The sequence below is a fragment of the Pogona vitticeps genome, chromosome 1 (assembly GCF_051106095.1).
Source record: "Pogona vitticeps strain Pit_001003342236 chromosome 1, PviZW2.1, whole genome shotgun sequence".
In the NCBI taxonomy this organism is placed as follows: domain Eukaryota; kingdom Metazoa; phylum Chordata; class Lepidosauria; order Squamata; family Agamidae; genus Pogona; species Pogona vitticeps.
In genome coordinates, this window is record NC_135783.1 from 144,238,412 (window position 1) to 144,254,232 (window position 15,821).

Genomic DNA, 15,821 nt, shown 5'->3' on the forward strand with positions numbered 1-15,821 from the left:
GATCTTAATAGCCGGGTAGGCTCATATGGAAGGAGGCGGTCCTTCAAGTATCCAGGACCCAAGCCATTTAGGGCTTTATATGTCAAAACAAGGACTTTCAATTGGGCCCGGACAGCAACTGGTAACCAGTGTAAATTGTACAGAATCGGCTTGATGTGCTCTCTGGCGGCCCCACCACTCACCAGCCGCGCAGCTCGATTCTGGACCAGTTGCAGTTGCTGGACCGTCTTCAAAGGCAGCCCCACGTAGAGCGCATTGCAATAATCAATACGAGATGTTACCAGTGCCTTTTAGGCCTTAATCCTCAGACTATATTTACTTGCACAAAATTTATCATAGCTGCATACAAGATCTGTAAAGATTTAATGGGTAATGATTTTAAGCTGTAACTTTCCTTTATCTCTTTCCCCCTTTATATTAGTGTTGTAACTGCCTTATAAATTCAGTCTGTATTATGTTCAATGTCTTTTGCTGGCCATGCACCATAATAATAGTAAACGAAACCATTTAAAAAACAAGTCCTGGTAGCTGAACAAAATATAACACGTACACATGCCAACAGAGAGGATTTTTTTTTTTGCGATCAGCGCTAATGTCAACGGAATAATTATTGAAAGGAGCAACGAGAAACAACACATACAACAGGACAAATGCTGGAGCCGCTGCCGAGCGAAGGCTTCGGCAGCACGGCTCACCCTTTGCCTCCCCCCACGGATAGCATGAGACCTTAAGGTCTTACGATAGTTGCTGGAAGAGAGGGGGGAATGCCACGTTATTTAAGGGGCATTCCCCCCTCTAGACGCCCTCTTCCTTTTCTAGCACCCACCCACCCACCCTAAATTCTAGTGTGAAATATTTTTTTTTACCTTTGGGGCCAGATAGGAGTTTTTGACCTGCATCCTGATTGGCCTTTGGGTGAGGGGATTTTTCGCTTATCCCACACTGGAATCAGGCGTTGCCAATTTTGAGGTGGAAATCCAGTCACACTGGCGGGTAGTGTGGATAAAACAGGTTTTTTTTTTTCCCTCTGGTGAGTCCCACTGTAAAAAACAGCCCATCAAACCTCCCAGCGCTGCAGATTGTGTGATTACAGTGCTTGGGGGGGGGGAAGATGCACTAGGCCACTGCTGGACCAACACTCATCAAGTAAAGATGGCTTGAGATGCGGGGTGGTCAAGTTGTGGACGGCCAGGTTCTTGCTGTCTTTAAGACCATGAGAACGTGAGGCCGGGGACTCGCCCATTTGTTGATTAAGGGGTATTTGGAGACCTCTGTGATTTACCTATTTCCGCACTATGGCAGGCCCCCCTTTACCAAATGATGACAAATTTAAATTACAATCAATAAAGTGTGGCCTGTGTTTTAACCCATGCTATTTGTCTCGCCTCTTTATTCCAGGGTTGGGAGGGCAATGCTCTTCTAGTCACTTTCTGAATCAGAATCTAAAGGCCACATTATGCCCAAAGGTAAAATGTGTACTACCCTGTAAGTCTCAGAATTCCTGGCCATTGGTCATGGTGTCTGGAGAGGATGGAGGTTGTGGGCCGCCTAACCCAGAGTGTTCCAAACTGCCTGGCCATTTCTTAGCTGTCGCTGTTACTAGGGTGGCTGCTCCTGCTCCTGTACTTGGTGACAATGGAGACAAAGCTTTAACTCTAAAGTGTGCTACCTAGCAACGAAATAGAGTTTGTATCTCCTGGCTATTCCCACATACAGTGGTGACTGATTGGAGAGGGGACCTCTGGTAAAAAAATGTTCTCTCTCCATCCATTAGATATTACCGCCTGTTGCTCCTTCTGCAGATCTTTTTTTCTCCCCAATCCAACCATCTTTGTGAAGCCGTAACTTTGTATCTGCACAGAATCTGTCAGGATTTTATTAGTATGTAGACGTGCACATGTGCACGCATACACACAATAATTATATATATTTAAATGTATACTTTGCTCTTGCCAGCTTTTCAGTGCAGAGTGGGTGTGCTGCTCCGTGCAGATTATTAATCAGCTTAATCCTATAATTACTCCAGCTCCATGCAGAGCTCTGAGAACTTGAGAGAACTCATCTTGGCGAGCAAGCTCATGTAAAAGAATTGACTTTCCGGAATGAGCAACCTATGAGCCCAGTGAGGTGCCTGACATTGGAGAGATGTAAGGAAAGGAGGGAGGTTGTAGCTATCGGGAAAGGAGTGTCACAGCTGGAAAAGAAGATGAGGAGGGAGAACAGGCCGAGGGGGAAGAAGAATAAAATGCATTTTAAATTACTGACATCACTGCAGTTCTATTTTCTCAGTCTCTCCTCTCCTCTCATGAACTACAACAGATTCTACAAAATGTGTTTGGCAGAACTTGTATAACAATATAATTGCTTCTATTTAAAGAATCGTTACCACTAGTGACGAGCACAGCAAAAACATTCACGTTTCTTTCATTTTGGGTTGTTTCACGAGTACCTCTTGCATTTTTGGGTTTCTCCATGCCAATCCTTACATTTTGTAGGGGGTTTTTCATTTCATATTTTCCACTTTTGTTTTTGGCTACTCCAAAAGCCTTACAAAACCCTTGAAAACGGCACCAAGAAAAGAGAGGCACAAGGCAACAGAGAATCAATCTTCACCAAAAGTAGGCAACAGTGCATGACGAAGAAAAATCATAATCACACCTATGCAGGCACTGGCGTATAGGAAACACCTGTGGCAGTGTTCACCTTCCCATGCACCACAGCCCACACAAAGATGTTATGTCACCCAAGATACACCACCACCGCCAGTCCTATGCACACAGCAAATCTTTCACTTACTTACCAACAATACGAAAAACAATGAAGCATTGAAAAATCAGAGTCCAGTGGCAATAGGCCCTCTGGACAGCACAATCAGAAAAAAATAAGGAAGCACATAAGGAATTCCCAACACATGGGGGGAGGGGCAGCCACAACAAAAAGCAGTCCTTGTGACTTCCCACAACAAATTACATGACACTGCCGCAGCTATCCTGAAGACTCTTTCTCACAATGTGGTTGCCTCCCTTTGCCTGGCACCTGATTTTTAGTGCAGATTTTGCACATGAGCAGCCATAAGAAGGCAAAGAACTACTTTGTGACTTCAGCTGAATGAATAAAAGGTGGGAGGCAGTGGGAAAATGATCAATGGCAGCCTTTTGGTAGAAACATGCAGGCGATTCTAGGTACCTATTTTGTTGTATTTTAATTTTATACCCTTTGACACAATATCCTTCCATTCTGAGCTGGTATATTAAACATATTCTGTCTGAATAACTTTAGATCCGCTCATTGCTTCCTTAACTTGCTCTCCGTGTTTGAGCAACTTTGTTGCTACACATTTATTCATGTTATTTAGTATTTTTTCAACATTTTCAGGACCTTTTCAAGAGTGAAATCCTTTGAAGATGCAAGATGAGAATGGTACAAAGTACAATTAAAAATCAACCAACCAATATTTGATGAAGAAATCAATAAAAATGTAATTAAACAATAAAGCCAAGCAGCCAGTGAGTGACAGAAAAGCCGGCATAAAAGCTTTCCTGAAGAACTACAAAGAGGAGGCCTGATGACCTCCCCACCCCCAGGAATTGATTGCAGAGATGGGATCCAACCAATGAAAAGTCCTTTCTCTTATATTCAGAAGCCTGATCATCCTTGCTGGTTGTCAACCTCCTGTTTGTTAAGGACTTCATGTCTGTCTTGAGATACAAATGTACAGATTTTTCCCCATCATGTTCCTAGCCAGTTTTCCCTGCATCCTTCCCAACATGTTTGCCTGGTGTAATGGAAATTCTCCGCTTCCAAAAAGAAAAATGTAATATGCACATTGAAAGAGACATGTCTCTACACTTGTTTTCAGGACTTATTCCATGGTGTATGCCAATGGCTCTTTGAGGCATTGTTTATGAGCTGTGTCATGGTGCATTGTGAATTTATCTGAATATCTGAAGTCAAGTTAAATAATTCCTTCCCAAAGCTATAAACCACAATTTTAACAGCCTCAGAAATTCCCAATGCAAACACAGAAACTGAGCCTAACTGACCTTTTAAAAAGGAAGGAAGGAAGGAAGGAAGGAAGGAAGGAAGGAAGGAAGGAAGGAAGGAAGGAAGGAAGGAAGGAAGGAAGGAAGGAAGGAAGGAAGGAAGGAAGGAATTTCCACAAAGTGGCTGCCATAGTTCATCAACAAAGTTGAAAATACAAGGGCATATGCTGGATGAAAATAGCAGTAATGCTTTCAGTGCAGTCAGTCCTATGAAGGAGTGGAGTGGGGTCTTTGATCTGCCAGTTCATTGAAATAAATAAATTAAGTGGTGCAGAAGGCAAATAGTCAATGAGCTCAACCCAAATGCTCAACCCAAATAAAATGCAGGAGTTGAATGAATGGGACTTGATTCAATAATCTACTCTCATTGGCACTAGAAAACTAGATTTTACCCAAGGAGATTAGAGTTATTTGGGGGCTTTCCCCCCCCCCCAGATAACCTGATTGTCATCCCCTGGAGGATGACAGTAGGCTTATGCCCAACTAGCCCTATCTCCACTGTAACATTCTGTCCTATCCATGAGCTAGAAGAAGTTCTGCAAGACAGAGGCAGCAGACCATGCAGGGTTGCCAATGATGAGAATCTCTCAGTGCTTCTGCCAGGCTTCGCTCTCTTTCCTTCTTTTTTTTTTTTAATTAACTTTCCAATGGCAGAGGTTTGGGCAGGTAGAGATACTGGATATGTATCTTCCCTCCGCATAATTACTATCCCATGCACATGTATGCATTTAAGGGACATGTGACACCAATGTTCTGCAAATGTCATTAGCTATTGTCCAAATGTCCAAGTATGAGGTGCTGGTTTTCACTTTAAAGTCCTATACAACCTAGTACCAGTCTATATAATAGAGAACATTTTCTCATGGGAGTTTTGAAATCATAAGAGAACCCGTTACTCTTACCTCCCTGTGTATAAAGAAACACTATCTACTGGAATGAACAGCAGTACTTTCTTAATTTGATTGATTGATTTGATTTGATTGATGATTTGATCTGATTTGATTTCTATACTGCCCATCTGGCTACCAAGGCCACTCTGAGCAGTTCACAACAGAAAATAAGACAATAATCGACATCAACAAACCAAATAGGAAAGAAAAATAAACAGATGCTAAACATTATAGTTCATATCATAATAACTGTGTGCCATCAAGTCAATACCCACTTATGGCAGCTTTTTTTCAAGGTTTTCTAGGTAAAAAAACAAACATCACAAGCATTAATTGATATAACATAGCAAACCCCCCTCCCCCACAGATGGTGATGACAGATGAATTGAAATTTACATAAAATAGGTCAAAGTGGCCCTCATGTGGGAAGGATGGATCTGAACACCTGATTAAAGAGCACCACTTTCATTTTTAAAATCTACTTTGTTTTTTCTGGTGTTAGATGTGCATTGATGGATGGGTACATGTCACACATTCTGCTGGTACAAACACACTACAGAGTGCCGTCCCCTGAAGATGCCGGCCACAGAGACTGGTGAAATGGTCGGAACAACAACGTTCAGAACACAGCCAAAGAGCCTGAAAAACCCACAACAACCACACTACAGCCCCTTTCTCAAACTCATTCTAGAAACTTCTGGGGTAGCAGGGAAGGTCCAGATGTTTAATGCAGGCAGAATTAAACCACATTCAGAAGAAACCTGATATAACATGTTGCCAGAACTTGAAACAATCACCTTTTTAAGACTATGGCTCTCCCAGAATCTCCTCATCATGTTCTCAGTGTGACAGCCCAATGGTGCTCTAGATCAGTGGTTCTTAACCTTTGTTACTCAGGTGTTTTTGAACTGCAACTCCCAGAAACCCCAGCCAGCAGAGCTGATAGTGAAGGCTTCTGGGAGTTGCAGTCCAAAAACATCTGAGTAACAAAGGTTAAGAACCAGTGCTCTGGATAGTTCACTAGATACTAAGTTTGAAAAAAAAATATGTTTTTCCTACCTGTGTTCTCCCTCAGACGTAGCTATACTGAACTTTTTGCCACAAGTCTCTCTCTGCTGAGAAAATCTAACCACCAAAAATAAACCCTTGATATCTCTGAGCTATCCAGTAGCTCAGAAATATCTACCATTTTTAACTGGAATTACTTACATAAGGAAATAAAATGTCACTGTTTAAACAGGTTAAGATTGCTTAAATATATTTAAATTAAATACTCTTGTGTCCTTTTCCTAGTAAATAAGTTCTTCCCAGAGTTGATAAGCTCTCAAAGCTTCTCCCTCAGGCTACATTAACCTAAACTCAGCTCCAGTCAGTCCTCTCCATCATCAGCATCAGATGCTTCTCCACAGTCTGCCTCTGCCTCCAGCTCTTAATGTGTCTCTAGCTCGTAGGAAGATTCCATTTCCGGGACTATTTGCCAAACCCATTTCTGGTCAGATCTCTCCCTGAAATGAAGGTTGGCTCAAGAAATGTCCCTGCTTGAGCCAAAGGACAAGACAATGCCTTCATTCTCCCACACTGGCATACAAAAGCTATGAAACATAAATTTAACAACGACAGAGTCCTGACTAGTTTCTTTTGCTGCATCTCAGGGTAGCAGGCTAGCTTTCCTGTTACAGGGCAGGCTTATATAGCAAACAAAACATTTTCAGCCCCCCTTGGTATCTACTAGTTAAAGAGCCATCCAACCCGAGCCCTGCTTGAAACTTCTGCTGCTGAGCATAGTCACCTCCTTGAAATGTTTCTTCAACCTCCTGCCCCCTCAGCAGTCTTCAGACTCCCTTCTAGCAGAGTTCATGCAGAAGGACTTTCCTCTTCCCCAGCTCTCAGCATTCTCTCTAAACCCAACAGCCATTAATTGCCTTCCACTCACACAGATCACTTCTCATTCTACATACTGTATATTCAAATCTCCTGACCAGAACCTCTAACCAACCATGTTTCTTGCCAACCTTCTACTTGATGATTATAATTTCTTGGCCAGGAAGTCCAAACAGGGATAGCCTTGCCCGCCCAGCCCAGAATAATGAGACAGATACAGTAATATGGGATAACGAGGGCCATAACTTTATTAACTTATTTATAACCCAAACTTTCCATTTCCACAAGGAGGCCTACTGTAGTGAACATGACTTCGTCTATAACCGGAGTCAACTCTGACCTTCCAGTCCAGACCACCCATCACGTTCCTATAATGAAAGTGCGCTGTCTTACCGTAAAGCACGCTCCCATGTATCCCAGTTGTGGTATCCTAAGTTTGCCCCATCCGGATCTCAAAACCTTCACTGCTCCGCATCCCCTGGGGTCCCAGCTTCCCCTCCTCTCAACTAAGGCTCTGCTGCTGCCTTTCTGGGAGGAGGGGTGCTTAGCATCCTTTATGTGCTTTCTTAGGAACTGATCTAACCCTTCTCTTTCTGCACTATCCGCCATGGCATACGGACTACTTAGTATGTCTCATGCCCCCGATCAAGCTGAAACAATTCCGCTCTAAGACCCCCTTGTAGATCCTTTTAAAATATGTTCAGACCCTCATCAGACAGATGCACACCATTCTCTGTACCGCTCTGCCCACTTCTCTGTTCATGCCCTTTCGGGCCTGATCAATCCTTCTGGAATCGAGTGCATCTCTCCACACCATACGTGGAATCATCTCCAACCATCTCCATGTCTTGGGAAAGTGTGCCACAAACGCACTGAGTTCCACTATCACCTGGGTGACCAGTGTCTTGCCCGACCTTTGGGCCAAGTCGTTGCCTCCCAAATATATCACCATAAGGTCAGAGGGCATATCTGCAGTGCTCTGGGACACCAGTTCCATGAACCCATCCCAGCACATGCCTCTCCTTCCCTTCCATTCTAAAGCAGCCACCTCACCAAGGCCCAAATTGTAACCCCAACTGGTCTGACTGGCATGTCTGGCTGCCCAAAAAATGTAACTGTGCCCAAACAACAGAACTCGAACTCATGTCAAGGGCTTCTCCAGATCTGCAATGATAAACAGAACTATTTTGATAAGACTCGTATCAATCCACCACAACATCAACTGAACGTCTGGAGAGATTTATTATGACACACAAGTTTTCAGCTCAAGAGAAACAAAGAAATAATACATATGGCAAAAATGGAAGGTTAATTAGTCCTTTGTATACACCTTGGATTTGATGAAAGTTCGCTCAGTTTTTCTTCTACATCCTTTGAATCCACCTTTTGTCCCACACCTGCTCTGGAGGTTAACCTCATAACTTCTACGTAATTTGGAAATAAATTTTAAAAAGTTAAGAAAAAGAAAAATAATAACCAAAAATTAGAATATCAGACCTCACATTTCTGTCATGCATGCTCTAAAACTGGACTTTACAAGATCCAGATAGCTGCTCATTAAAATGTTGTACGGTCCCTCAGATTAGGACGGCCTAAATATATTAGGAATACCTCAAAGACAACTAGAACATGGTTGCTGATTGGGAAGAGCTAAATATTTGAGGAATAGATTTTGTACTCATCATCATCATCTGATTCGTCTCCCACCTTCATAACTGGGTGGTGATATATAACTGTGGTCATGCCAATCAGTCCCGCCACCACTGTTCCTCCTATAAAGATGCAGAAGGTAATTACACCAAGGACAAGTAAATCCGCTATCGCAACGTGCAGAAGGCAATCATGATGAACCTCTTCTTCTGCCTTAAAGATTGGCCAGCCTTCAACTTTGGGTGGTTTCTTGCAGGTGATTTCGTCATGATCTAGTAATTTAATCCGAGGCTTCAAGTTACCATGACCACGCATGGTCTGCCGCAGCCAATTGGAGACTTCCAGAAAGGTGCAGTTACAATCCCAGGGGTTCCCCTTGATTGCCAAAGTATGAAGGTTCCTGAGATGGTCCAACGTTTGAACCGTCAGGATGTCTAAGCTACAGAAGCTGACGTCTATGTACCTCAGGAGTGTGAGCGGGACAAAGGCATCCTCATGGATCTTCTTTATCATTGGGTTCGAGGAGATGTTGAGGAACACCAGCCTGGGGAGCTCGGAGAAAGTTTTGGGTAAGATGTCAGTCAGCCGGTTGTGACTAAGATCCAAGTAGGCCAATTTCTCAGCTGCTGGAAAGCTCTCTTCTCCATTTAGTTCAATCAGGTTGTGGCTGAAGTCCAGATAGACCAGTTCATGGAGATAAGTGATTTCCAACGGGGGTATATCTTTGAAGTAATTGTTGGTCAGAATCAGCTCCCTGGTTGTCAGAGGAACCGAATCAGGGACAAGGTCTAACCCTTTGCTGTGACAGTCCACTTTCATGTTAATGCAGATGCACTCTGGAGGACAGCTCCAACCCATATTGTTCCAGTTTACGCTGATTAGAAAGACCAGCCCCAAAGCTGAAGTACATAAGGATGATGGCAGCAGCAGAGGCCCCATCCCAAACACCTGCCTTCTTTAACCGGAGATGAAGGAGGACAGCCTGCTTTTAAACCTCACAAGTGAAGAAGGACCCGTTCCTTGTTGATCAGATCCATGTCATCTCAGTGGTCAGCCTGTGAGCTTTATGACATCACCAATGGAAGACTCCATTGATAGAACTCTTCTCCAGTCATTTCTCTTAATTCTTTTTACCCTCCTCCACATTAACAGCCATTGTATATACTCCCGAGTAGCTTTCACAGGACAGATCTCGATATCTGAACATTGCCCTAACAGCAAGACTCGCCCTTTCCCCAATTTGTCAAGTTTTTGACCTACGTAAATGCATTGCTACTGACACGCACACAGCTCTTTTAGCCTCTGCCCTCCCAGATTCCATACCTCTTCTGTTAGGACATCTTGATGGGCCCTTGCCCCTGGTGCCAAAGCCCTCAACCGGTCCACCTGTTGACGGGACAGGGTGTCAGCAATAGCATTATCAATCCTGGGGACATGCCAGGCTTGGATAACTATATTGTACTGTAAACACCTCAACGTTGAGGGCCCTAACTAGTACCATTACTCTTTGTGATCTAGAGTCAATGAGTTAACAATGTGGACCACCGTCTGGTTGTTGCACCAGAAAATGACCATTGGCCCATAGCCACAAAGGTCCCACTACTGGAAACAGCTCCAAAAAAGTAAGATCCTTAGTGATGCCTGATTTGTGCCAATCCAAAGGCCAAGTCCCTGCACTCTATTTCCCTTTGAAATATATACCATAGCCATGTGACCCTGCTACTTAGTCTGAACCTGGAGGTCAGACCCTAATCGAAGTTCATCCCTCCAGATAGGGGTTCCATTGAACTTTTATAAAATTTGTAACCAAACCTGCAGATCCTCCCTAATTCCAAATGACAGTTTGCACCTGTGATGAGGTCTTGTAAGAACTTTCATAGCATCACACAATCTACGTAAGAAAAGCCTACCTGGGGCCACTACCTTGCAAGCAAAATTAAGGTGGCCTACCACTTCCTGCAATTGACACAGTGTATCTTTCCTCTGGGCCAGCATACCTTGCAACTGCTCTTTCAAATTGCATGATTTTTCCCTTGGAAGCCTATTAGCTTGTGATACCATATTTAACTCAATACCCAGAAAGGTTAGCATCTGGGAGGGACCCTCAGTCTTTTCCTTGGCCAATGATACACCTAGTTCTTGTGCCAATGTTTGAAATGCCACCATAATGCCACACCTCCCACAAAATAAAAAAAATCATCCAAATAATGGACGACCCTTGCTCTACTGATCAGTTGCTTAAGCATCCATTCCAGGAATGTATTATATTGCTCAAAAGCTGAGCAAGATATTGAGCACCCCATAGGCAACAGCCTCTCCATATAAGAATTTTCTTCAAAAGTAAAACCCAAAAGGTCAAAGTCATCAGGGTGCATTGGGAGGAGCCAAAAAGCTGATTTTATGTCACATTTCCCCAGCTCAGCCCCAATCCCTTCCTTCTGAACCATGTGCACTGCTGCATCAAATGATGTATAATGAACAGTGCACAGATCTTGGGGAATCTTGTTGTTTACTGATTCCCCGGCTGGATAAGACAAATGGTGAATCAACCTATATTCACCTGCAGTCTTGTTAGGAACAAACCCAAGAGGAGACACCCTAAAGTGCACAACTGGTGGGGTCCAGAAGGGGCCTAAAACCTGCCCCTCTTTAACCTCTTTAGAAATTTTTTTCCTCACTATGTCCTCCTGACCTCTTACAAACTTCAGGTTTTCTGACCAAGTGGCTACCCAACCACCCTTGGCTGGAATACAGAAACCATTCCTAAATCCTTCACTTAAAAATCAAGCTGCTGCTCTGTTAGGGTAATCCCATAGCCACTGGTCCAAAACCACTATTTTAATTGGACTGGGGCCCTTTTTGAGGCCAGAAGGCTGCTTGCGCCTGCTACAGAGTTCACGCCCCCCTGCTCCCCCTTGCTTCCCTCTGAAACAAGTTGCCGATGGGTGGGGTCCCCTGCAACTGGAGCAGTAATGCTTAAATCTCCACTGTTTCCTGCTGCAAGACCCCCAGGCATTATAATCCCAGCAAATGAAGCTGGGTTTGAACCACCTGGCCCGCTAATATACGGGATGCATGTGTCTGTGCCCATTGAACTAAATGTCCACTGTAAAATCTGTCCCCCAATATCGGGCATGCGGGTGTCATAGTCTGCAATCATAATGCATTGTGGGGGACATTCCAGCATATGCTGGGGCGCAGTGCTGCATGTATACAGAACCACCTGTCATAAAGCAACCATGCATGCCCTGGGAAATCTACATATGCCCTGTAAATAATGTCCATGTACTGGATAAGTAACAGGGCTCTTTTAGGCTGGGCACGTACTATTATACTTGCATATATAAAGAAGCCGGGCAGCCAGTTCGGCCAACAACAGTCTGGCTTACGCCGCTTCAGCTTCTCCCTGTCTTCATCTTTATCCTTGTTATTATCCTCTATCTCTGGCGATTCAGGTTGAGGGACTTGCTGTCAAGTCGGACTTAGGTTGCACTGGTGACTTGACTCAGATTTTTTTTTCAATGTCTCGGATTCAGCTTGCAACTTGGAATCCTCCCACCACCTTGCCCTTCTTCTAGGGGAAATAGTTTGTTTATAATAGGAACTTGGACTGGGAGCTTGGGACTTGGAACCTAGTGGCAACCTAGGCTGAGATTTGGACTTGGGACTTGGACCAAAGGCTTGCCAACATCCCTGCCCAGAATCATTGTCAAACTCTAGCTGAAGATTCCATTCCATTGCAAACATAATTAAGACAATCATAGTTGTCTTAAGTCTGCTAAAGAGGACTAAAGCTAGGCTTCAGTCCAGCTCATTTACATGATAACATCCACTCCACACAGGTTTCAGTTAGTCTCTCAGTATCATCCATAATTCCAAATTCCAGGTACTTGCAGGAATTAGAAGTAGACAAAATACAAAACATGCTCCAAACAGTAAGCTGAGATTTTATGGATTTATTCCATCAACATGTGGGTGCCTTTAAAACCGAAGCCAAACAAAATCATTATTCATGATAATAAATTGAATTCTACGACAGAATTACCGCTTAAGCAAGGTGCATGACATAATATCTTCTTGATACGAAAGATGACCACAAAATGTATTTGATATATTTTGAATGGAAGGAAGGAAGAAACTGGAAAATGTTGAACAATTATATTTCCCTTTTTGGGGGGGAAAGTTTCCTCTTTTTTTGAAAAAAAAAAGGTGAGGCAAACCATTACGCTGCAAATGAGTGCTTGCATTAATAATAAATGCATTAATAATAAATATAAAATTGCTGCTTTGACCGGCGAGATCTCTTCATCATGCGGGGTCTCTTCGCCACACCCTCTGGAGTAGCGTGAGACAGCTGGCCATCCTGATTGCTCCAGGAGGGTGGGGCAGGACCGGGTTTATTTTTAAGAAAGCTCCTCCCCCAGTTTGACCTCTTTCGAGCCTCTCAGTATAGAAGGAGACTCATGCGGCGCTCCAGCTTGTGCACGCTTGTGGCACACTTCAAATTACCATTGTGGCCTTTTGATCCGGGGCTGCAGCCATGCTTTTGTGGTCTGTCTTGACTGTGCCAGCACAGTCAATTGTTCATTTCTTCATTTTTGGAGATTGGACTTTGGCAATCACCTAGGGGCTTGGTAACATGGCGTTCCCACCACCAGGGAAGCTTCAGCCATGCCAGATTCTGTGGGGTTCTCAATCACCCAGCAGTTAGCCTTTTATGGGAATTGTAATAATAATAATAATTGATAAATATTAATTTATAAAAATAAATAAATAAATAAATAAAAACAACAATAAAAACAACAACAATAATCTGCTGCTAATAGGAGAGGGATAAAACTGGGCATAAGGAGGGGGAGGTGGTCTGATCACAGTATCTTGGATGTTGGGTTGGGTTGCCCCCGCCCCACTTTCGGGCTCTAAATTAATTGGCTTATACTGGGCCTAAATTCCTATTTCCATTCAGTGCTACTATTATTGGCTACACTGGTTAATTAATATTTTCATAATTAGAATCTAATTAGTTGGATATCAGGGAATAAAGTGCATAGATTCAGGAATGCATATGTGCATGAATTCTTGATTGAATAACTACCAAATATTGACTCTAAACCTGAGCAAACCACAGAGCTTAATTGGCAATAAGTCATTCAGTTGATTTAGTGTTTAAGTGGTAAGCCTTGCCTCATTTGGTTTAAGGCTTTTCTGGTCAATTTCTCATATAATATGCCAAAGTGACCAGAAAATATAAAAAATATTTATAGATAAATCAATATATACATATTTCCTATTAATAAAGTGAGAATTTATTAATACTACACAATAATGGGTCCCAAAAAAAGGACAGGGAAAAAGTAAAGGAAAACAGCCTGCTAAAACAAAAAAAGGTTTCCCGTACAGAGTCATTTTCAGATGAAGAGTCCTGGCCTATTTGGCAGGAACTACAGAACAGAATTACTGCCTTAGAGGCTGAACATGCTTCCCAACTGGGACCGGCTGCAAGTGGGTCTCAGACTCACAAGTCTTCCAGAGAGTCAAAGGGTCACAGACAAGCTAAACTTGAAGCCTTAGCTGATAACCTCTTATCTCGCCTTAATGTGTTAGATGCTGAGCGATGCACTATTCAGAGACTACCCACCAGAGCTGAGGCACCACAAAGGGTACCTCAGAGTGCTCAGTCCAAAGCTGCAAGTGGTAGTCCAGACCCAGAGTTGGCTATTGCAGCTGCACAGGAGTTAGCAAACTCTGGAATTCCAGGTGAATTTACACCAGCACTGGGTACCTTTAGGGATGCTGTAACCTGGCCTTGGCCAGGCGTAGGGCAGATGGGTATGTCACCATTTACTTCTCACCAATTTGCACATGGCATTGGAATGCGGTCTCCTCAGGTACCATCAGGACCCCCAATTGGTTGGATCCTGCCTTACCCACAGGTGTCACACCCGGCATCTTCAGGGCTTACACCAGGGGTTAGCGTATGACCATATCCCTCTGTCCCAGATACAGCTTACAATTCTGTACCTCTTAAGGCTTTACCCTTTGGTAATTATTCCATGCCATTAGGGGATCACCTGACACCAGCGACTAAAGAAAAAATCTGAATAGGTAATTTCATTGATGTTTTTGTGCTTTTAAATAGAAAAGTTGACAGTAAAGAATTGGAGAAAGAGGGTGATAAGGAAAAAGAGAGACACCAGAAAGACGAAAGAGGGTGATAAGGAAAAAGAGAGACGCAAATCTGAGTGCACTTGGACTAATTGGCTACCAGTTTTTTTTTATTTATCAGGCAGTGATAGTGAGGGCTCAACATTGGAGGACTTTATCTTTGGTTCAATATTTGGACTTAATATATAGGGCGTATATAAGAGCCATGGTACACCCCAATTTGCACTGGGATGGGCCCCATCCTGGGCTCTGGCTTCAATATATGACCCCTGCACGACCTAGTGTGGGTGACAGGTTTGACAGCGACCATCTAATCCACAAAGCAGACCTGAATTTCTCCGCTAAGATCCTCTCAACTCAGACTCCTCGACCACGATGGATTTGCTGTGAATTTAAAGCCCGTGGAGCGTGTGCCAAGAAGGCTTGTAAATTCAGGCATAAATGTACATTGTGGTGGTGGGCAGCATGCTAGGATCAATTGTTTTCATGCCCGCACACAGAAAGGGGCAAAGGATGCTGGTACAAATAGGAAGCAGGACGGTGGTGCCGGAGCCACTACAAAAGAGCCACAGCCCTATTAAAGTAGATGTACTGTGTAGCTGGTTGTCAGCTTATTCCAAGGTTGAGGATGCCAAATACTTGTCAAGTGGGTTTAGACTTGGTTTTAGGATTCCTGGTGTTGGTGAGAAAAAAGGTAGTTTCTCACAAAATTGGAAGTCAATACAAGGCATGGAGAACAAGATAGGTAAGGAAGTCAAGGAAGGTAGAGTCCTTGGCCCCTTTCAGGCCCCCCACTGCCACATTTGTGGGTCCCCCTCAGGAGTTGTCCCCAAGGAAGCCAAAGTGAATACAGACTTGTTCACCATCTGTCGTACCTGGTGGGTGACTCACTTAATGATACTTTACAGGTGCATATGGATGTGGCAGGATCCAGGGGTTATGGAATTTACTTCAGAGGGTGGTGGTGCGCAGATACATGCCCGATGAATGGCTGCACTCTGACATCTCCCGCAACCTTACTTTCTTAGAGTTTTCCCCCATTTTGGGTGCCTTGTGGGTATGGTCCGCGGAATGGGTAAACTTGGTTATTCGTTTTTGGTGTCACAAACTAGCAGTTGTTCACAAAGTTAATAACCTAACTTCCCACTCCGAAAGAGTGATGTGCTTAGTTAGGGCATTCATGTTGAGAGCC

The 15,821-nt window shown here is 43.6% G+C and overlaps 1 protein-coding gene across 1 annotated transcript; it reads right to left on the bottom strand.

The window, feature by feature from the left end:
• Window positions 1-8,464: 8,464 nt before the first annotated feature.
• On the bottom strand, window positions 8,465-9,322 carry LOC110076142 (leucine-rich repeat-containing protein 52-like). The gene has a single exon (XM_020788064.3). It carries the CDS (start codon window positions 9,320-9,322, stop codon window positions 8,465-8,467), a length of 858 nt encoding a protein of 285 aa, XP_020643723.2.
• Window positions 9,323-15,821: the final 6,499 nt, after the last annotated feature.

What these genes read in the sequence shown, in the direction of transcription:
- LOC110076142 (XM_020788064.3), bottom strand. Translation starts at nt 9,322, where the DNA reads ATGGGTTGGAGCTGTCCTCCAGAGTGCATCTGCATTAACATGAAAGTG.